Consider the following 22724-nt stretch of genomic DNA (forward strand, 5'->3'; position numbering starts at 1 on the left):
CTTAGTTGCTTTTTCTATTTCTTTGATAAAAGATCCTGACAAAAGCAGCGTATCAATAAGAAGGGTTTGTTTGGCTCCCTGTTGAAGGTTCCAATCCATCTTCATAGAGGAGTCACAGTGGCAGGAGCCTGAGGCAGCTGATCACACTGTACTAGTAGTCAAAAATTATAAAACAACAAACACCTGTGCTCAGCTAGCTCTTCCCTCTTCGTACAGTCCGGGACCAAACCTAGGGAATAGATCTGCCCATTTTTAGTCTAACTCACCTCAATGAACAATGAACAATGAATAATCAACATCATCCTTCACACGCATGTACAGAGGTTAAATATTCCCTCACAGGTGTGCCTGGAGGTCTGTCCCCAGACATTCCAGGTCCTGTTAAGTTGATGATCAATAGTAAACATTATATTATCAGAGTTAAGCTATAAATTCAATATAGTCCCAATCAAAATTCCAATACCATTTTCATGGAGATTGATAGAAATCTTAAAATTCATTTGGAAAACAGAACACTTTGGATGGCGAAAGCAATTCTGAGCAAAAATAATGATGCTGGATGATTGGCACCAATCAATTTCAAGTTATACAACAAAGCCTTAATAAAAAAGCAGTATGACACTGCCACAAAAAGACATACAAAACCATAGAGCAGAACAGAGGACTCAGATGTTCCCATGCACCGCTACAGCCATCTGATTATTTTCTGACAAAGATGCCAAAAATACACCCTAGAAACAAGACATCTTCAACAAATGGTGCTGAAGAAACTGGATATTTACATGTAGAAGAAGAATGAGATTCAATCTCTGTATCTCACCCTTTGCAAGAATTAACTCCAAATGAATGAAAGACCTTAACCTAAGACCCCAAACTCTGAAACTGTTAGAGAAAAAAATAGGGAAAATGCATGAAGTGTAAGTATATCCCAGGATTTCTCGAGGACTCCATTGTATCAAGGATTAAAGACACTGACCAATAGGGCCTCGTGAAATTAAAGTGTCTATAGAGCAAAGGAAACAACTGAGAGGACTGACAGCCTACAGGATGCAAGGAAATCTGCCAGCTATACATCTCATGATGTCTAGATGACTAGGTATACAAAGAACTAAAAAATAAAAAACCTAAACAAAAAAATCAAACAATGCAATCAATAAATGAGCTAATTACAAAAACAGATGGTTCTCAAAAAATTATACATGGTAATAATCATATGAAAATTGTTCAAAGTCACCAACTATCAAGAAATGCAAGAAGTGAGGTTCAAGATGCTTTTTTCTCAGACCTCTTTGTATCTAGGCATTTTTGGAAGTTGTCCTCACTCTGAGGAAGAGACTCCCTGCTTAGGTATTCTTATCTCCTGATGTCTTCAGAAAGCATGCCAGAAATGTGTCTCTTAGTTAACTACAGATCTCACCAGGTTCACAATCATGGTTTTACTCTAAGAACGTGATTTGGGGCCTGTGTAATATAAACAGTACACTGTCACTGTAATTAGCCAGAAATCACCCAACACAAGTCCTTATCATATTTCTGAAATCTGTAAGTGGTAACTCATTTGGAAAAAAAGGCTATTTCAGTTGTAATTTGTTAGAGAACTCATATCACAAGTTCATTGTGGATTATCAGGGCAGTTTCCAATGCAACGACAAGGGTCCTTGCAAGAGAGATACAAGCAATTTTGATGCACAAAGAGGAAGAGATGACAAGGCTACCACAGGCCCAGGGGCCAGGAGCCACCATATCTGGGAGAGGAAGAAAGAGACTAATAATCCAGAAGTATGCAAAGAGTGAAAGACATGAGGGGAAGAGGCCTGAAAATGTAGAAAGAAAATCCACAGGGAATAGCTTGACCAAAACCCTCCATAGAGTCTTCAAGATACATGAGCTGAGTGAAAGGGTGGAGATACACAAGAAATCAAGAGAACTGAGGTAAGGGCACTGAGGCCTGAGAGTGGAAACCCTTGTGGGTCCATCAAATGCGCCCCTTGCCAGTGAGGTCCTGGGTGTCTGGACATGTGTCAAGATCTGCTGGATTATCCAGTACTTCTGATGCTTTATGGTTCCTGAGGGATCAGGAGAGTCACCTCTGTGTTTACCCCACTTCTTCTCCCACCTTGCTACTGCACACAGGCCTGGGTTCCAGCCTGACTCTCAACACAAGCATTTGTGTAACTGTTGAGCCAAGGGGTCCTCCCTTCAACATTCCTCCAGTAGGGCTTGCAGCCACCAACCAGGCAAGTGGAATGGAAGCCAAGACACTACACACACTGACGGGCATTGGCAGTAGCAGGGGTAGCTTGCCCCAGAGGCCATGATCCAGCTCATTATCAGCATGGGCAGCTTCATCAGCTGCAAGGGGGTAATTGGGCCCTAGAGGCATAGAACTCCAGCTAAAAAGCCATAGCTGTTCCTTTCTATATATGAGGAGCCCACATCCAAGAATCTATCTGAGGTTCATGTGTTCACTGTGGCCAGCCTGGGAGTCATCAGCCAGGAAGAGGTCCTCTCCTTGTTCCCAAAGAGAGAAGTGAGGCTACCAGAGACCCAGGTAGGATAAGTGTCTGCTTCTCACATCAGACGTACAACTACAGTTTTAGAATATGTTGTATAAAATGCATCGTAGAAGAGCTATGTGCCCAGTGTGGCTGAAACCCCGTCATGCATGTCCACGTTGAAACTGGGGCAGGATTGCCTCTAGAGCTGTAGCACCCAGCATGAAAGCTTACAGTGCTACAGCAAAGGGTCTTTTATCTGTCAATGCTGTGTAGAGTAGTCATCTGCAGGTTCTGCAATGAGTGTGTAGGGATGAGTCCTGTGTTGTGTTAGCATTGATGGGTGCTGTGTTGAGTACGAATCTCTGAGAATTGTGTTGAGTGCATATTTGGAGGTTCATGCTGAATGCAGGACTGTGCTATGTCCTACCATCTAGACACACACAGCCTTAGTCCGCATCCTCTCTGCACTGAGTGGATCAAAATACATTTGTTCCCTACCATGGACAGATCCTTGTCCATCTGGTTCTACCAGATATGAGAGTAGCCTCTGAGAACATGACTACAGGCTGACAGGGATCAGGACCCAGAAAACCCCTATTCTGCAGACATCTTCCTTTCCTCTCTTTGTTTCTTTCACTGACCTGGGCTTGAACTCTGGCCAGGCCAAGAGCATTCTGTCTGAGGCATATAGCAGACCCGGGTTGTGATAAGAGAATTCCTGGATCCTCTTCAGAACTCTTGTTGCCTCTCAGTCTTCAGTAGAACCATGAAATCCAGCATAAAAATGCAATCACCTGTGTCCTGACCCACCTCTCTCCTCAAGATCACTGAGGACCATAGCCTGGGGCTTCACACATGAGCAGTTACTCTCTCACAATTAGGGAGACCTGGAATCCAAAATCCCGTGTAGACCTGGGGCAGGAAAGGACATAAAAACAAAGAGGAGAGAGCTACATAAAATGGGTGCAGCAGTGAGCAGGGTGCCTGGGTCCAGCCTTCAGTCCAACAGTCATTAGCCTTGAGGAAGATGAACAAAGACACACACACTTCCAGAAGTCCATAATGATTCTAAAGGGGAAAATTTGTTTGAAAATGCACACAACCATCACCAAGGTCCTAGTGAAATGAGAATTCAGCTCTGAAGGAGCTCAACTTGCAGGTCAGGATGGTATCCATGCTATTGATCCATTATTAATTATCACACCCACAGTGATGGGCAGCTGCATCCCAACAGCAAGCAGTCTGTGGGTATGTGTAGTCCTGCATGAGACACAAGACACAGCACCCTTAGACAACCCCAGTCTATAGGAGAGTCCTGATAGCCCTCCTCTGAGAATTGTACGTGTGTTTCAAAGCCTCCTGTGGCCACTGGGAAGAAACACAGTCACACCCTAGATTGTGTCCAGGACACAGTTTCTATCCCAATGGCAGTGGCTATTACAGAACTGACTTAAGAGAAGGCTCCACAGTGTTCTGGAGAATGTCTAAGCAGGCAGTAGCATTTTACAGCTGGAACAGCTGCCTTAACGGCATCAAAAACTTCCCCAAATTCAAACCTGTCTCTGAGAAACTCATTTCTAGAAGTTTCCGTTTCTGCCCAGAACATTCATGAGAACTCCATGGCCTGTAAAAGAAGCCATTCATACGGCAATAATGTAGTCCCAAAACACCATACCTCCCCAAGCAGTAGCAGAGCTCTTGGACATGGGGCAAGCACAGAACCCTCTTCTGCTCTTTCCCTCAATGACAAGTTCCCTAGGTAGGCCAAATACCTGTGCTTACCTGTGTCTTGTCCACTTCTCAAGATCACTGAGGACTATAGCTGGGTCTTCAGGCAACAGGCATCGATTCCCTTACAATTTGGAGGACCAGAAGTTCAAAATCAAAGGCCACCTCCTCCCTTGACCATCTTTTCTTTTTGAGAAGAATCTTCCTGCCCCTTCTAACCTCTGAGGATTTCATTGTTCTGTGGCTTTGTGACTTGGGTCTTCACACAAACTTCCCTTCCTATTCTTTGCTGCTTTCACAAAGACATGTCCTCTCACTTGGGCCCACTGGTAAGGAAGCTGGAAGCTTGTGAGATCTGAATCAGCCTTGTAAATGGGTGAATGCTAGAACTACCCAACAATGAGGAGACTCCATCCATCCAGAGGCCCTGAAAATATGTGATGCTGGGGGTTCCCACAGCACAGCATTCCCAGGAGTTGCTACCACTTTCCTGTAAGCCTTGATGATGCCCAGTATCTGCAGGGTACCAAGATGTTTGCAAAACTCTTTTGATCTACACAAACCACAGTACTGCCATTCGAGCACCCTGAGAACAGCTGCTCTAAGTGCTCTTTTGCCCTCCCTCTGCCAGGGAAGCATGGTCCTGGTCCAGTACCCATCCTCTACTCTCCTTCAAGGACTTGGGGTCCACCTCACTTTCAGCATGGTGATGGTGAACTGGGCTGCATGGCTTGGCAGACATGGAATGAGGTGCCAGGAGTAGTTCATCGAGGAGAGATGCGGGACCTGAGCTGAGCAGGCACTGCATCCACAGTCTGCATCCACTCTAGTTTTCATCATCAGGACCAGAACCAGTCCTGTGAGATACCCCTGTTCTCCCACCAATGGGAAGAGCCAAGACCAGGAGATGGCACTAGAACTTGTCACATAGGACCTCAGGAGTACCCCATCCCACTGCTCCCACAACTGCATCCTTACTTGGACTCATTTCACTCAATGCTCCTGGACACACCCAGCTGTTGGACCTCCCTCCAAAGGGTGCTACAGCCCCTCTCCCTCTCCAGCTTTCTACTCTGAGTCCCTCAGAATTCAGTCATGGTCCTGGAGTAGATCATTCATCTACTGTGTGGCCGACTTCCCCACTGTGACTTCAGGTATTGCCATAGACCTCCTCTGGCCTCAGTTTCTACATGTTCAAAGTAAGCTGGATTTCCAGCTACCACTTTAGTCTGAGGCCAAGGAAAGCAGTGATGCTATTATCAACACATGGAATGTGTGGGTTCCTTCTGGTGTGTGTGTGTGTGTGTGTGTGTGTGTGTGTGTGTGCATACATGCATATGTGTGTATGTTTATGCTAATGTGGGTGTGGGATGGAGAATCAATTAATGACACCAGTGAGGCAACTTTGGAGATCTCACTCAGTCCCAGCATCCCCTAGACCATTGCCCTCATGCATTCTGGGAGGTGGAACATGATCCCAGCTATACTCACCCTTAAAGGAGGAGGGCCATGGCCTCAGCAACACTCACTCTATTACAGAGTGAAGTCATGGACTGCTATTTTCTAAAAACTTAAGGACTGAGGCAAAAACTCCTTCTATACCCCTTTCTGGATCCGGGATATGGGGTATGGAGCCATCAATCGTGTGGGTAGGAGACATGGAACCCTCTATATCTAGCCTCCAGGGTGGGACCACATGAGCAATATAGATACCGTACATGCTGAACATCTATCCTAAGGACTTCCTCTCCTCTATTACCCCTCTTCTCTGGCACCCAAACACAAGTGCACGTGTCTTTTCAGTTTAAGACCTGACAGAAGAACGAGCTCCTTTCTCCGCTACTTAACGGAACCAGGAGGACTGTCTGCCTTCCCGCTGAGGTTCCTAGCTGGCTCCCTGCTCTCCCACCAGCTGATGCTGGGCCCTTCCTGTTGGCCTCTCTGTCTTTTGCAGGTGCACAGGGATGAGAGGAGAGAACATCACCAAGGTCAGCACATTCATCCTGCTGGGCTTCCCCACAGCCCCGGAGCTGCAGTACCTGCTCTTCCTCCTCTTCCTGCTCGCCTACCTCTTTGTGCTGGTGGAGAACCTGGCCATCATCCTCACTGTCTGGAGCAGCGCCTCCCTCCACAGACCCATGTACTACTTCCTGGGCTCCTTGTCTTTCCTAGAGATCTGGTATGTGTCAGACATCATCCCCAAGATGCTGGACGGCTTCCTCCTGCAGAGGAAACGCATCTCTTTTGCTGGCTGCATGACTCAGCTCTATTTTTTCATATCCCTTGTATGTACAGAGTGTGTACTTCTGGCCTCCATGGCTTATGACCGCTATGTGGCCATCTGCCACCCCCTGCGCTACCAAGTCATCATGACCACAGGGCTGTGTGTCCAGCTTGTAGCCTTCTCTTTTGCAAGTGCCTTCACCGTCTCTGTGATTAAGGTCTACTTTATCTCCAATGCCACCTTCTGTGGCTCCAATGTCCTGAACCACTTCTTCTGTGACATCTCCCCCATCCTCAAGCTGGCCTGCACTGACTTCTCCACTGCAGAGCTGGTGGACTTCATCCTGGCCTTCATCATCCTGGTGTTCCCACTCCTGGCCACCATTCTCTCCTATGGCCACATCACCCTGGCTGTGCTGCGTATCCCTTCAGCCACAGGCCGGTGGCGGGCCTTCTCCACCTGTGCCTCCCACCTCACTGTGGTCACTTTCTTCTATGTGGCCATGCTTTTTATATATGTGAGGCCCCAGGCCATTGATACCCGGAGCTCCAACAAGCTCATCTCTGCTGTGTATACCGTCCTCACACCCATCTTAAATCCCTTGATTTATTGCCTAAGGAACAAAGAGTTTAAGGATGCTGTGAGAAGGACCCTGGGGTTGGGTCACACTCTGTAGTAGGATAGTACATGTTCTACAGTACAGTTTATGGTGGGAAAAGTCTCTTGTATCGCTTCTAATGGTCTTTAATTTTTTTGGTAAAATCTAGAGCTATTACAAAGCCAGCTACCATAATGAATCTTCATCTAAATATGTTTTCTGACATAGTTGTAGAAAGTATGTATAGGCTCAGGTACCAAGCTCCTAGGAAGTTCCTAGTCACTCTCTCTGCTTGGTTTCTAGTGCCATGGAGTAACCTGGGTGTTTTGAGGGCTTTATGAATGTGGTCGTGAAGGACTTACACTTCCTTGTTCTGCTTTGGCTCAGCATCGTGTGTTTGAGCCTCCCTGTCTTTGCATGTAGCAATGATTCATGTGTCATTGCTCAGCAGCATTCACATACATGTCAGCATGGGGTTCTGTGTGTTGTCATTGGCTGACAGTAGTATGTATACTGCCTATGATGTGTAATGCTGCTATATAAAATCCAGGTAGTAATTTTTTTTTTACTGATATCCATGCAGTTGGTGAACTACACAGAACTGTATCTGGGCTAGAAACAGGAACCTGATGAAACACAAGGGGTGTGTGTGTGTGGTCAGGTTTAGCAGAAACAAAACTGTTTTCCAATCTGTGTGTACCAGTTTTACTCCCATTAGCAGTATAACAGCATGTCAATGGTTCTGTATCCTGTCCAAAGGTAGCGTTGCTCATGGGTTTCAATTTAGCCTTTCTTCTGGGCTCCAAATCTATGTTTTCCAAATGTCCCATTGTTCTCATGTCTTTTCTTGTTGCTGTGATAGAATACTTTGAGGGGGAGAAAGGGTTTATTTTCCTCATACTTCCAGTTACACTCCATCATTGACAGGAAGCCAACATGGTGGGAAAACAAAGCAGTTGACCACACCCACTGTCTGAAGCAGCTGGCCACACCCACTGTCTGAAGCAGCTGGCCACACCCACTGTCAAGATCAGAGGGAAATGCTTGTATGTTTGTATTCATCATATTTTTTTCATTTTTTTTGTATCTTAGAATCTAAACCCAGGTAATGGTGTTACCTACTTTTAGGCTGGGTCTTCCCACATCAATTGACATAATCACTGCAAACCCACAGACAGGACCACAACTCTGCCTGATTTAGAGAACCCCATTTTAGACTCCCTTTCAGGGTCATTAAACATTGTGTCAAGTTGACAACTGAACTAACCCTGATGAACTACATTCATCAAGGGTGTCAGTTCATAGCTTACATCTGTTAGTGGGCAGTCGTAGCATACATGAAATGCTGATGTCTTCCTGGAATGACGGGTACCACAACTTAACGTGGCTTAGGAACTATTGCCAATCCACTGGGAGCAATCACCTCACAGTGGTCCCGTAGCCTGGATGACTTCTCCATCCCCAAGCTTCAGAGAGTTGAACCTTTAACAAGAAAGCTTCAAGAACGAAGGAATGGCCAGCCATTGGGCCTTCTGTGAGGCCATGCTTAAACATCCCTTCAGATGCCAATTTGATTTTAATCAAATCAGCAGCAGGGGTAGATGGTTCTCTCTGAGACAGCTTGGACCAGATGGTGGGAAGCACTGGGGTTACTTCGTATCAATGTCGGCACTGGCAGATGCAGCACACAGCCTGCCTTGATGTTGCCTGACACATGTGAGCTTCATCCTAATGGGAGAAACAGGACACAGAGACAAAGGAACAGTTTGCCACTCGGGGTTGTTGTGACAACAGTCCCCCTGTACCTGAGAAGTTCTATATTTCCCTTATGGGTCCACAATGTGTGTACTCCACAACTGTGAATGTGTACACACATTGGCTGATTTGTCCTGAACCATTTGATGACTGTAGCACAGAAAGCTCCAGGGCTGGGCTGGCTCGAGTCCTGAAACACTTTTTTCTGCTGGGGCTTGAGCAACTGGTCTGCTCAACAGCCTCCTTCTGAGTCTTTAGTGAGGTTGCACTGGGGAACATGTGTCTGAGGACTGTCCAGTAAATTATCTCACAAGACAACACCACGAGCCTCCACTTCTGATCCTACACTTGCTGAGCTGACGGCTTCTCCATCAGCAGGCTGCAATAAGAGACAGGGTCCCCTTGGCAGCTGTGCCTCAGATGAAGGCTTTGTAGAAACTTTCTACTTGTGGGTGTCTTTAGGCATGAGAAATTTTGCAAAACCTTTGAAACATATGTACATAAAATAGGTATATAAATCGAGTATTTATTGATATAAAACATACCTAAATGTTTTAAAACAATTGTTGGTTTAGAAGAATCACACATTGATTAAAGATAAAGTCAGATTTACATGTTTAACCACACAGATGTGCTTGCTTATTTTTACACAAGGAATATAATCTTGACACCAAATATACTTAACACTGAATGATACAGAGAATCTTCAACTTCTTCAGCTGATAAATATCTTGATTTATATAATTGTTAATGCTGTGAATTCAGCTTTATAAAAATATGTAGCACACAATGGCAGAAGTATGTTTAGGATCCTGCCAAAAATTGTTAGAGATTCCAGGTCTCAAGACCAAAGCAATTCAAGACGTTTTCATGAAACTCAAGTCAGTGACTCAAACAGCAATTTTATAAATCCAAATTCTCATGCACTCATCTGATTCTTAGATGCTAAGAAACGACAATAGGAACACAGGGGAAGGCTTTGATTTTCATCATCAAAACATTGTGCTTCTAAATGAGCAGAAAGGTGTGCTCTTACAGTGCAAACACTGCCGTTCATGACCCACAGCCATCTGGACTCTTAGCCAGGATGTCTCAGGCAGTTATTTGGTGTTGTGTGGCATGAGGAGCATACACAGTACATGGTATTCATGGTGTGTTCAGGAAGACTGTAGTGAGGTTGCATGACACAGCACAGGTGAGCACTGTCAGCCACCCTGCAATCATTGGCTCCTTGTCTAATGTGTTTGGAAACCATTTATGAAGGCTACATCTTTCATGATTCCCATGCTTGGGCAGTGGTGGCACATGCCTTTAATCCCAGCACTTGGGAGGCAGAGGCAGGTGGATTTCTGAGTTCGAGGCCAGCCTGGTCTACAGAATGAGTTCCAGGACAGCCAGGGCTACATAGAGAAACCCTGTCTCAAAAAAAAAAAAAAAAAGATTCCCATGCTTAGCTGCAGAAGTTCATCTCAGCTACAACTCAGGAGAGATTGGGAGAATTCTGCAGACAGTAGGCTAGCTACTGAGAAACACTGTGTGTAGTTGTAGAGTTCAGCAACCAGATGTCCAGGAGGGTGGAGAGACAAAGAAAGGCCTCATGGACTCCTCTGGCTTGAGGGCTAAAGGGCAGGGGCACCATCAGGGGCAGCCTGCCCCAGAGGCCCTGATCCAGCTCACTGCCAGCACGGGCAACTCCATCAGCTGCAAGGAGGTAATTGGGCCCTGGAGACACTGGGCTCAAGCTAAAAAGCAATACCTGTTCTTTCCCTCATGTGAGGAGCCCATGTCCTGATAGCCCATCTACGGCTCACCCAGTCACTGTGGCCAGTCTCAGAGTCGCCAGCCAGGAAGAGGCCCCTCCTCATTCCCAAAGTCTGTCCAAGTGAGGCTTCCAGAGACCCAGGTAGGATGAGTACTTCTCAAGCCAGGATGAACTCACAGGGTAACTTTAGAGTATGTGGTACAATGTGCATCATAGAAGAGCTATGTGTGTAGGTTACATACCATCATACGTGTCCGCATTGAGGCTTGGCCTTGAAGATTCACCTCCATAACTGCAGCACCCAGCAGGAAGGCTCCCAGCACTGTGTCAAAGGGTCATTTGTGGCATCTGTGAGTGCAATGCCGGGTGGTCATCTGCAGGTACTGCAATATTGACGGGCACTGTGTGGTTAAGCACCCCTGAGTACTGCGCTGAATGGGTATGGGTGGGTCGGGTGCGTCTGATGTGTACATGTTCAGGACTTCTGTGCTAAGTGGATATTGATGAGTCCTGTGTTGAGTAAGCATGGATAGAAGCTGCGTTGAGTATGGATCTGTGAGAACTGTCCTGAGTGCATAGTGTCCAGGACCAAATGTTGAGATTGCAATGACAAAGGCCATTACTGACTTAGCTTGATGAGGCGTGGGCTGGATGACATCCTGGAGGTCATTGTTAGTGCTGCTGAGGTCAGTTCCCAGCCTTGAACCACACGAGTGTTCTACTGTAGGGAACTGCTACCTTGGGACAGCCCATAGCTGTCACAAGATTGGGTTCTTACAGGACATTCACCCTTGATGGTGGGAATCCCAACTGCAGATCTGTCCTGTGCCATGTCTTTTCTACTGTTTCTTTCCATCCCTTCCTGTGAATTCCAAGCTTGCTAAGCCAACCTTACAGACAGCCATGAGGTATCCACGAAACACTCACAGCTTGTCCCCTACCCCCTGCAGTGCTCCTAGATACAGGAAGCCACAGGACCCTATCTTCTACTTCCATCACTGCAGTGAACTGGGTAGACTAAGAGGGCTCACCTGTTTTTCTTTTCCTCTCCCCTCGCTGCCAGTATTCAAGGCTATTGCCACTAAGAACCAGAGCCCATGGCTTAAAACAGCAGACACTTGTTCTTTGAAAATTTGGGGGACCAGAAGTTCAAAATCAAAATGTGGCACGATTGTTTCCCGCCTGACCACTGGAGAGAATCTTCTCTGCCTCTTGTTATGTCTGCTGACTCAAGGGGTCTTCAGGCCTGTGACTGCTTGGGTTCAACATCTGCCTGAGTGTCCTTGTGGCCATCCTGTCACAGATGTTGATTCTTTCCTGACTTTCATTAAGTCATTGTCATTGAAGTGAAAGTCCATTATCAAGGAGGTCGGGAATTGGTGAAATCTGAATCTGCCTTGTGACCATTATGTGTATGCTGTAACAGTCAAAAGGAAGGAAAGAACTCCTTCCATACTTAGGGCCCAAGATCCCCTTATTGGGGGTCTAATGACACAGCCTTCTTAGGAGACAAGGCTCCTTCCTAGCAAACATGAAACCACTGATGCCAGCTGGACATCTAAGTGTTTACATGATGCTTTAGAGCTTTTGCAAACCAGAATACTGGGGCTAGATTCACAGTGACTTAGGGAGCACCCTAAAAACTTATTCTCCAGATTTACCTTACTCATCATCTATATATCTCGCCATCAGCCCTGGCATAGCTTCAGCAGCCTGAGCAAGTGCCCATCCTTCTACTCTGCCTTCAGATTGGTCTCAACCTCATCTCAAGCAGTACACCTAGATGTAGTGCAGCTGTGTGGATGGACAGATGTGCAAGCCTTACTGTGAGGTGCCAAGGGTCCTTCCTTGAAAACTACAAAGGAGAGACACAATGCCTGAGCTGAGAGAGTATAGCTATCGATGGGAAGTAGAGAAGGCTGGAGAGCAGACCCAGTCGCCAGCCCAGATTCTGATCAGCAGACACAGCAGGGTAGGAGAGCTGCCAGCCTGTAGTTAGGGGAATGTGGTTACATCCGTGTGCGAGAGTGGCTCTATGATCAGCCTACACAGTCTGTCTTCTGTCCTAGAGCTGGCGTGTGCTTTGGGTGTTTATGGGAATGTCTGTGCCTGTGTTAGCTGCCACTCTCGTGGCAAGAACTATCTGTGACTATGGGGGCCTGTCCTGTGCCCAGCTCCTCCTGGATGAGCAGTGGCCTTGGCACTGTTTTTTCCATTTGCTGTGAGCTAGTGGGTGTTGGTTGCTCCATAATCCCATGTCCAGGGTCCCTAGTTAGAGGGGCCACAGCTCCTGACTTCCCTCATACCTGCCATTTCTCCAAGAGCCTGGTATCCAGACCTTGTACCAAAGCTTACTGCCTGAGCTATAAAAATCTTGCAGGCCTGGGCCACATGAGTTCCCATGGCTATCTCTCTGTCTGTGCTCATTGTCCACCCTGAGTTCGGTCTGCTCTGCAACCTTGTCCCGTTCTACCAGTACTTCTGAGACCTGGGCCTGTTCTCTGTTCCTATGAGTGTAATAGCTTCCCTAAGTGGCAATGCTAAGCCCTGGCTTCTCAGGATTCCCTTTATTGGAGCTGCAATGGACCAGCATTTGCTGCATGGGTCCCCAAAGTGCTTCTAGGAACTTTCCTGGACCTCCTTTGGCCTCAGTTTCCCTATGTTCAAATTTACCTGGCTCCCCACCCCATGTTCAAATCAAGCCAGCTTCCTAGCTGCTGCTCCAGTCTGAGGTCAGGGAAGGCAGTGGTGTCATTATGAGCCCGTGTAGCATGGTTCTCAACCTTCCTAACGCTGCAACCCTTTAATACAGCTCCTCATGTTGTGGTGACTCCCAACCATAAAATAATTTTGTTGCTACTTCATAACTGTAATGCTGCTAAGGTCATAAATTGTAATGTAGGTATCTGATATGCAGGGTATCTGATATGTGACCCCCTGTGTGTTGAGAACCACTGGTGTGAAATGTCAGCATGTGTGAGCAGATGTGAGTTACTCCTGGAGTGGGGTGGGGTGGGATAGGGAGGAGGTGCTCACACAGTCAAGGAGCCTTGGCGACCTCACTGAGTCACAGCCACAGTCTAGGTGGTTATACTCACATCTCCATGGAGACAGAAGCACAGTCCTCTCCATACTCTTCCAGTTCTTCCATACCAAGGAGCAAGGCTCTGTCTATATTCACCTCTACAGGATAGCATGCCCAGCCCTGTCTATACCAGCTTTCTTTCTCCATGGCCAACATTTATGATACAAAAGCACAGCAGAGCACACACTACTTTGGCACCTCTGATTCAAGGGAAATATATATATATATAATAAGCATTATCATGTTTGTGATGATAGTGACTGAGAAAAACAAGCATGCCCTTCCTAGAAGATAAAACCCAAACCCCAGCAATATAGCAAGGAAATCCATGCCAGATCCCAGCTACTCTCCTGATGGGCCATTGTAGGTTTCCTACTTCTGAAATCTCTATTTTCAACAGTTCTGCTTGTTTGTCCCCTCTTCAGTAGGCACCCAAACACAAGTGCACAGGTCTTCCCAGTTGAAGACCTGGCAGAGTAAATTCCTGTTTTTGCTGCTCATGGGAACTGGAAGTGCTGTCTGTCTTCCCACTGAGGTTCCTAGCTGGCTCCCTGCTCTCCCACCAGCTGATGCTGGGCCCTTCCTGTTGGCCTCTCCGTCTTTTGCAGGTGCACAGGGATGAGAGGAGAGAACATCACCAAGGTCAGCACATTCATCCTGCTGGGCTTCCCCACAGCCCCGGAGCTGCAGTACCTGCTCTTCCTCCTCTTCCTGCTCGCCTACCTCTTTGTGCTGGTGGAGAACCTGGCCATCATCCTCACTGTCTGGAGCAGCACCTCCCTCCACAGACCCATGTACTACTTCCTGGGCTCCTTGTCTTTCCTAGAGATCTGGTATGTGTCAGACATCATCCCCAAGATGCTGGACGGCTTCCTCCTGCAGAGGAAACGCATCTCTTTTGCTGGCTGCATGACTCAGCTCTATTTCTTCAGCTCCCTAGTGTGTACAGAGTGTGTACTCCTGGCCTCCATGGCCTATGACCGCTATGTGGCCATCTGCCACCCCCTGCGCTACCAAGTCATCATGACCACAGGGCTGTGTGTCCAGCTTGTAGCCTTCTCTTTTGCTAGTGGCTTCACCATCTCTATGATCAAGGTCTACTTTATCTCCAGTGCCACCTTCTGTGGCTCCAATGTCCTGAACCACTTCTTCTGTGACATCTCTCCCATCCTCAAGCTGGCCTGCACTGACTTCTCCACTGCAGAGCTGGTGGACTTCATCCTGGCCTTCATCATCCTGGTGTTCCCACTCCTGGCCACCATTCTCTCCTATGGCCACATCACCCTGGCTGTGCTGCGTATCCCTTCAGCCACAGGCCGGTGGCGGGCCTTCTCCACCTGTGCCTCCCACCTCACTGTGGTCACCTTCTTCTACATGGCCATGATATTCATGTATGTGAGGCCCCAGGCCATTGATACCCGGAGCTCCAACAAGCTCATTTCTGCTGTGTACACTGTCCTCACACCCATGATGAATCCTTTGATCTACTGTCTGAGGAATACTGAATTTAAGGATGCTGTGAGAAGAACTTTGGGTTTGGGAAATCCACCTCAGTAGCTATCAAGTATTCTCAAAAATTATTCAAATAAAACCTCTTACACCACCCAATTCTACTTAACATTTTAATGAAATTTAACAAAGCTGTAAAACTACCTACAATAATGAGCCTTCATCCAACTATGATTTCTCAGTGTGGACTCAGGGAACTAGCTCCCTGTAGATGAAGCTTTAGAGTCCACCCCCAGTGAGCCTCTCTGCCTCAATAGAACCTCTATGCTGGTTTCTAATTCCACAGGGTAACCTGAGTGTGTTGAGTTTCATTAATGTAATCATGGAGGACTTAGATTTTCATGTTCTGCTTTGGCTCCACCATGTCTGGGTGTCTCCCTGGGTGTCCTTGCATGTAGCAAATTTGCATTATTTCTTGGTTATATTCACATGTACATCAGCATGCAGTTCTGCGCTTCGCGTTCCACTATTGCCTGACAGTATCACGGATACTCTCTAGTATGTGTAATGCTGCTAAATGGAATCCGGGTAGTATTTTTTTTCTATCTGATATCTATGCAGTTTGTTGAGCTACACAGAACTACGTCTAGGCTGGACCTAGGTACATATAAGGCTTATGTGCCTCTAACTGCTGCAACACAGTGTGTGTGTGGCCAGTTTTAGTCGAAACTGTACAGCTGTTTTCCAAATTGCATGTGTCAGGTTAGGTCCTGTTGGTAATATAGGAGAATCCCAGTGGTCCCAAACCCTGGCTAACACATAGTTGTCCCTGCTCATATGTTTCAATTCAGCCTTTCTTCTGGGCTCCAAAGGTATCTCACTCTGACTTAAATCTGCATTTTCCAAATGCAAATGGTTTTCTGCTGACATCAATAGAGTCTCTCTCCCTGTCCATTTAGATATAAACTTTCTGATGAGCCCATGTTCATATGGGGTCTCCACACACTGGGCTTTTTACATTATCTGATTCTGAGCTCCCTGTCAGATCTGAGCTCTCTGATGCAAAAATCTTCCAGTTAGTTAAATGTCATGTCCTCGTGGGCCTTACAATAAAAAGTTCTTTATTTTAATGTCTAAAGTGCACATTTCACCTTATAGAGATTTTCCATTTAAGAAATATTTGCCTCTGCTAAGTTTATGGAAATGTCCTCCTGTGACATTCTAGAAGTTTTGCTTTTTAAAAATGTAATTTATCTGAAATTGAACCCATTTTCTGGACGGGAATTTGCTTCAGAACTCACCCATTGTTTGGAAGATCACACTCTGCTCTAGAAAGCATCACCCTTTCATAAATCAAATCACTGAAAACATGATCCTCATTCTTGGGCCTATCACCCAGCCGGCTTTTCATCTATTCGTTGGGACCAGATGGACCCAAGATTCTATCATAGGCTCTGATGAAAGACCAAAGGGAACATTAGTCCTGTGTCCACTCCAGGGGTGGACTTTGCAAGTCTTGTCTGCAAGGAGTGGACTTTAGCAAACACTCAAGCCAGTGCCTTGGCCATGCATTCTCTTCTGTGGTTATCTGTCCTAAAGCAGGTGTGTCTGAGGATCCTATGTTCTCTTGCCAACACGGTCTGATTTAGCTCTCCGTTGACCTTGGCCATATGACCCCTGAAAATAGTATAAAATATGCTGCCTTAGTCAGGGTTTCTATTCCTGCACAAACATCATGACCAAGAAGCAAGTTGGAGAGGAAAGAGTTTATTCAGCTTATACTTCACATTGCTGTTCATCACCAAAGGAAATCAGGACTGATACTCAAGCAGGTCAGGAAGCAGGAACTGATGAAGAGGCCATGTTTCTTACTGGCTTGCTTCCCCTGGCTTGCTCAGCTTGCTTTCTTATAGAACCCAAGACTACCAGTCCAGGGATGGCATCACAATGTGCCTTCCCACCCTAGATCACTAATTGAGAAAATACCTTACAGCTGGATCTCATGGAGGCACTTCCTTAATGGAGGGTCCTGTCACTGTGATAACTCCAGCTTGTGTCAAGTTGACACACAAAACCAGCCAGGACAGATGGTACACTTCTTAATAAACTTGCTTGGCATAAATCATCAGCTTATATGAGACCTCTTGGTCCAAGCTTTTATTTTCTCTCTTTTCTATTCTTTTTCATTAGATTTTTTCTTTATTTACATTTCAAATGTTATCCCCTTTCCTGCTTTCCCCCTCCGAAACCCCCTATCCCATCCCGTCTCCCACTACTCACCAACCTACCCACTCCCAATTCCCTGTCCTAGCATTCTCCTACACTGGGGCATTGAGCCTTCACAGCACCAATGGATTTTCCTCCCACTGCTGTCTGACAAGGCCATCCTCTGCTACATATACAGCTAGAGCCATGGGTCCCTCCATGTGTAGTCTTTGGCTGGTGGTTTAGTCCCTGGAAGCTCTGGGGGGTACTGGTTGGTTCGTATTATTGTTCCTCCTATGGGGCTGCAAGCTCCTTCAGTTCCTTCGGTCCTTTCTCTAGCTCCTCCATTGGAGACCCTGTGCTCAGTCCAATGGTTGGCTTCAAGCAACCACTTCTATATTTGTCAGGCACTAGCAGAGACTCCCAGGAGACAGCTATATCAGGCTCCTGTCAGCAAGCACTTGTTGGCATCCACAATAGTGTCTGGGCTTGGTAACTGTACATGGGATGAATACCCAGGTGGGGCAGTCTCTGGATAGTCTTTCCCTCAATCTCTGCTCCACACTTTGCCTCTGTATCTCCTCCCATGGATATTTTGTTCCCCCTTCTAAGACAGGACAGGAGTATCCTTCTTGAGCTTCATGTGTTCTGTGAATTGTATCTTGTGTATTCTGAGCTTCTGGGCTAATATCCACTTATCAATGAGTGCCTACCATGTGTGTTCTTTTGTGACTGGGTTGCCTCACTTGGGATGATATTTTCTAGTTCTATCCATTTGCCTAAGAATTTCATGAATTCATTGTTTTTAATAGCTGAGTAGTACTCTATTGTATAAATGTACCACATTTTCTGTATCCATTCCTCTGTTGAGGGACATCTGGGTTCTTTCCAGCTTCTGGCTATTATAAATTAGGCTGCTATGAACATAGTGGAGCATGTGTCCTTATTACATGTTGGAGCATCTTCTGGGTATATGCCCAGAAGTGTATAGCTGGGTCCTCAGGTAGTCCTATGTCCAATTTTCTGAAGAACTGCCAAACTGATTTCCAGAGTGTTTGTATTGGCTTGCACTCCCACCAACAATGGAGGAGTGTTCCTCTTTCTCCACATACTTGCCAGCATCTGCTGTCACCTGAGTTTTTTATCTTAGCCATTCTGACTGGTGTGAGGTGGAATCTCAGGGTTGTTTGGATTTGCATTTTCCTTATGACTAAGGATGTTAAACATTTCTTTTAGTGCTTCTCACTCATTCAGTCCTCCTCAGTTGACAATTCTTTGTTTAGTTCTATACCCCATTTTTAATAGGGCTATTTGGTTCTCTTGAGCCTAATTTCTTGAATTCTTTGTATATATTAGATATTGGCCCTCTATAGGATGTAGGGTTGGTAAAGATCTTGTCCGAATTTGTTGGCTGCTGTTTTGTCCTTTGACTGTCCTTTGCCTTAGAGAAACTTTGTAATTTTATGAGGTCCCATTTGTCAATTCTTGATCTTAGAGCATAAGCTATTGGTGTTCTGTTCAGGAAATTTTCCCCTATGCCCATGTGTTCAAGGCTCTTCCCCCACTTTCTTTTCTATTAATTTCAGTATATCTGGTTTTATGTGGAGGTCCTTGATCCACTTGGACTTGAGCTTTGTACAAGGAGATAAGAATGGATTGATTTGCATTCTTCTAAATGCTAACCACTAGTTGAACCAGCACCATTTGTTGAAAATGCTGTCTTTTTTCCACTGGATTATTTTAGCTTCTTTGTCAAAGATCAAGTGACCATAGGTGTGTGGGTTCATTTCTGGGTGTCCAATTCTACTCCATTGCTCTTCCTGCCTGTCACTGTACCAATACCATGCAGTTTTTATCACTAATGCTCTGTAATACAGCTTGAGGTCAGGGATAGTGATTCCCCCAGAAGTTCTTTCATTGTTGAGAATAGTTTTTTCTATCCTGGGATTTTTGTTATTCCAGATGAATTTACAAATTGCTCTTTCTAACTCTATGAAGAATTGAGTTGGAATTTTGATGGGAATTGCATTGAATCTGTAGATTGCTTTTGGCAAGATGGCCATTTTTTCTATATTAATCCTGGCAATACATGAGCATGGGAGATCTTTCCATCTTCTAAGCTCTTCTTTTATTTCTTTCTTCAGAAACTTGAAGTTCTTGTCATACAGATCTTTCACTTGCTTAGTTAGAGTCACACCAAGATATTTTATACTATTCGTGACTATTGTGAAGGGTGTTGTTTCCCTAATTTCTTTCTATTCTTGTTCTCTCTTTCTCTCTCTTCCTTCCTCCATCCCTCTGCCCCCCCTCCCTTTCTCCCTCCTTCCCTCCCCCTGGCACCTCTCTCTGCAGGCACTCTTACTGAAGATGAACCTGGTTCACACCAACCTGTCTCTTCCTGCACCCAGTACTCCAGGGCTTTCTTGAATGTAGCTTTTCATGTGCCAGGAAGCCCGTTAGCATGTCTTCCATTCACCTGCTTCTAGTTGAGGCCACCTTTTTTTCTCCTAAGTTTTCCAGAAAGGAAGAGTTGCACATCTCAAAATCTGCTTGTCAATGTAGACCAAATAAAAAGCTTGTGGGTTCATATTTGTGGGATTGTGTTGAATCTACAGATTAGTTTGTGGGCAAATGTTACATCCACAATTTTTAACCAGAAAACAATGAGCACCTATCTTCCGGTATAGTTTCAGTTTCTTAAAACTACCTTGTAGCTTTGGTTAACAGTCCTTCTTACCGGTGCTTGAATTTCTAAAAATTATAACACAAAAAGTATCTCTTCGGTTTAAAATTTAAAATCCTGTTGGTTTATTGTAACACACACAATATAATCTCAAGTTTTCTTTTAGAGATAATACAGACAGTAGTCCCATGTGTCCCTTGCCTGGTCTTCCCACTAGTGTCATCTTGCATGGCTAATGTACAGCTCAGTGTCAGGGCTCTGACTCTGGCACCCCCTGCTGCACTTGTTCAAGTTACATCAGTTATACAGATTCATGTGTCATAGCATCTGCATGCTCGTGATGTCAGGGGCCAGAACATTTCCATCTCCAGAAGAAGTCTGGTGTTGCTGGCTTGCACCCACATCCTCATACTGTAGCTTCTAGAAACACCTAGCCTGTTCTTCCTGTAATTTTATTTCAGGAAGAACAAAATAATACAAATGGAAGCATACCACTTGACTTTTGGAGTGTGACAACCACCGTGCCCAACCCTGGATTATTTCAAACTGAATTTAAGGAAGCTGTTTATGTATTCTAGACACTGGTCTGTTGTCAAATAATGTGTTTTGTAAATAATTTCTCCGTCTGTAGTTTGTCGTCTCAACCTCTTAAGAATGTCTCTCCCAGAGCAGGCATTTCTGGGTTTGATAAATCTAGTTAACTTGTTTCCTTTTAGTTAAAACTATTTCCCTACTCCTAGGCCCAAACTGTTTCTCCTATTTTTTTCCTAAAAGCTTTGTAGTTCTACATTCAAATCCAGGATCTGTTTTGTGAGCTAAGTTTTGTTTTGCAGTTGTTCTGGGCTTTGTTGTTGTCGTTGTTTTCTTGTGGTAAGGTTATTAAAGGTTCGTTTGCTTCCCCACAGCTCACCAACAGCTCTCACACTGTCTGCCGTGCAACCATGCTTGCACCCTTGTAGAAACAGCGGAGAACATGTGTGCTGGTTCATCTGTGGAAACTCTCTTTGCTTCACGAGTTCTTGTTCTATGAACATGGTAGCCCTCCTCACCACTACTTGTTCTTAATTTGTATCAACATGTAATAAAGCTCATTAGTGGAAGATCAACTTCTCTGACTTTATTCTTCTTTTTAGACTCATTGTGGCTATTCTAGCATCTTTACATTTCTGCAACTTAAGAAAGTTTGTCTTTGCTCATTAAAACATCCTTGTGGAGGTTTTAGTTGGAACTTCATTAAATTTGGGAGACTTGACATTGCCTGTTTCTTCTGATCTGATATGGACAGGATCTATACAAACATATATATGTATGTATATGTATGTATGTATATCTATATCTATCTATATCTATCTATATCTATCTATATCTATCTATATCTATATCTATCTATGTCTATGTCTATATCTATATCTATATCTATATCTATATCTACATCTATATCTATATATACACACACACACACACACACATATATATATATATATATATATATATATATATATATATATATATATACCTTTTCAGGTCTTCTTTGATTTCTTATATCAGTGTTTTAAAATAAATGTTCCCACCTACAGATATGTTATATTTAAACTCAAGTATGACAAGTTTACTTAGACCAAATATAAATTGAATTCCATCTGCTCTTCAGCTTTGCTTTACATGCTGTTAGCATGCAGAATACTGTGTATTTTCTCTCTATGTGTCTATGTTTGTTTATCTTTTTATTTTTGTTTGCTTGCTTTTGCATTTTGGGTTGCACAGCTTAGCTGAACTTGCTATTTATTCTAGAAGCTGGTTTTGGTCAACTTCTTTGGATTTTCTGAGTAAAAATAATATAATCTACAAATATTTGTATCTCTTTCTTTCCAAATATACATTCCACTTATATCATTTGTACTTTTTATGGTGAGTACGGGTTCCATTTTTGAGTAAGTGTGAGAAAGCAGAAACTCTTGCTTTTTATTCAAAAGGCAAATCCCATTCCTTCTCAATTCACATGATGTTAGCTTTAGGATTTTGTGGGCATGCTTTATGAAGATGAAGCAATCGCCCTGTAGTCTTTGTTGGAGCAGATGTATTCTTTTATTTTAAGGAATATTGAGTTCAGTCAAATGCTTTTCATGAACCAGGCAATCTGATCACACTTATTTCTTTTGCTTAGTTTGTTTTATATATTAGTTGATTTTAAGACATCAGGTCTCTTTGGACGTCATCCCATTTGCTCGTAGTGTACCACTCGTTTTATGTGTTGCTGGATTCAATTTGCTGGTGTTTCTTATGTAGGGTTTCTTATGCAGTTCTTAGAGAGGTCTTAAATTTTTGTACTGTCCTTGACAGTTATGCCAACATAACATGTGGTGGTAAGCATTATCTCTTCTGTCTTCTGGAGAAAACTGTACATATTTAGTATTATATATTAATGTATTAAGTAAAAATCTTCAATAAAACATATGTGCTTAGGAAATTTCTCTTTTTGGGTTGAGTGATATTTGAATTACAAATCCTACAAATTTCTTCAGTGCAGAACAACTAAGGTTGTCATATAATTTGAAGGCTTAGGTATGATTTTTTTCATTTTAATGACTCAAAAGGTTGCACCCTTGTACAAGGCCACTTCATGCATGTATGTAATCTGCTTTGAACACCTCCCACACCTCACGACGCTCTCCTCTCTTCTTACATTTCACATCACTCCCTCTGCCCCCCAGTTTCCCTTCTATTTTTATATCACCGG

General features: G+C 44.6%; 2 protein-coding genes across 2 annotated transcripts; both read left to right on the forward strand.

Annotated features, from left to right (window-relative positions):
* Positions 1-6190: 6190 nt before the first annotated feature.
* LOC127692864 (olfactory receptor 6B2-like) lies at positions 6191-7126 on the forward strand. Its single transcript, XM_052193461.1, has one exon. The coding sequence runs from the start codon at positions 6191-6193 to the stop codon at positions 7124-7126; it is 936 nt and encodes a 311-aa protein (XP_052049421.1).
* Positions 7127-14268: 7142 nt separating this feature from the next.
* On the forward strand, positions 14269-15207 carry LOC127692853 (olfactory receptor 6B2-like). The gene has a single exon (XM_052193450.1). The coding sequence runs from the start codon at positions 14269-14271 to the stop codon at positions 15205-15207; it is 939 nt and encodes a 312-aa protein (XP_052049410.1).
* Positions 15208-22724: the final 7517 nt, after the last annotated feature.

Source organism: Apodemus sylvaticus, chromosome 9 (assembly GCF_947179515.1).
Source record: "Apodemus sylvaticus chromosome 9, mApoSyl1.1, whole genome shotgun sequence".
Taxonomy (NCBI): Eukaryota; Metazoa; Chordata; class Mammalia; order Rodentia; family Muridae; genus Apodemus; species Apodemus sylvaticus.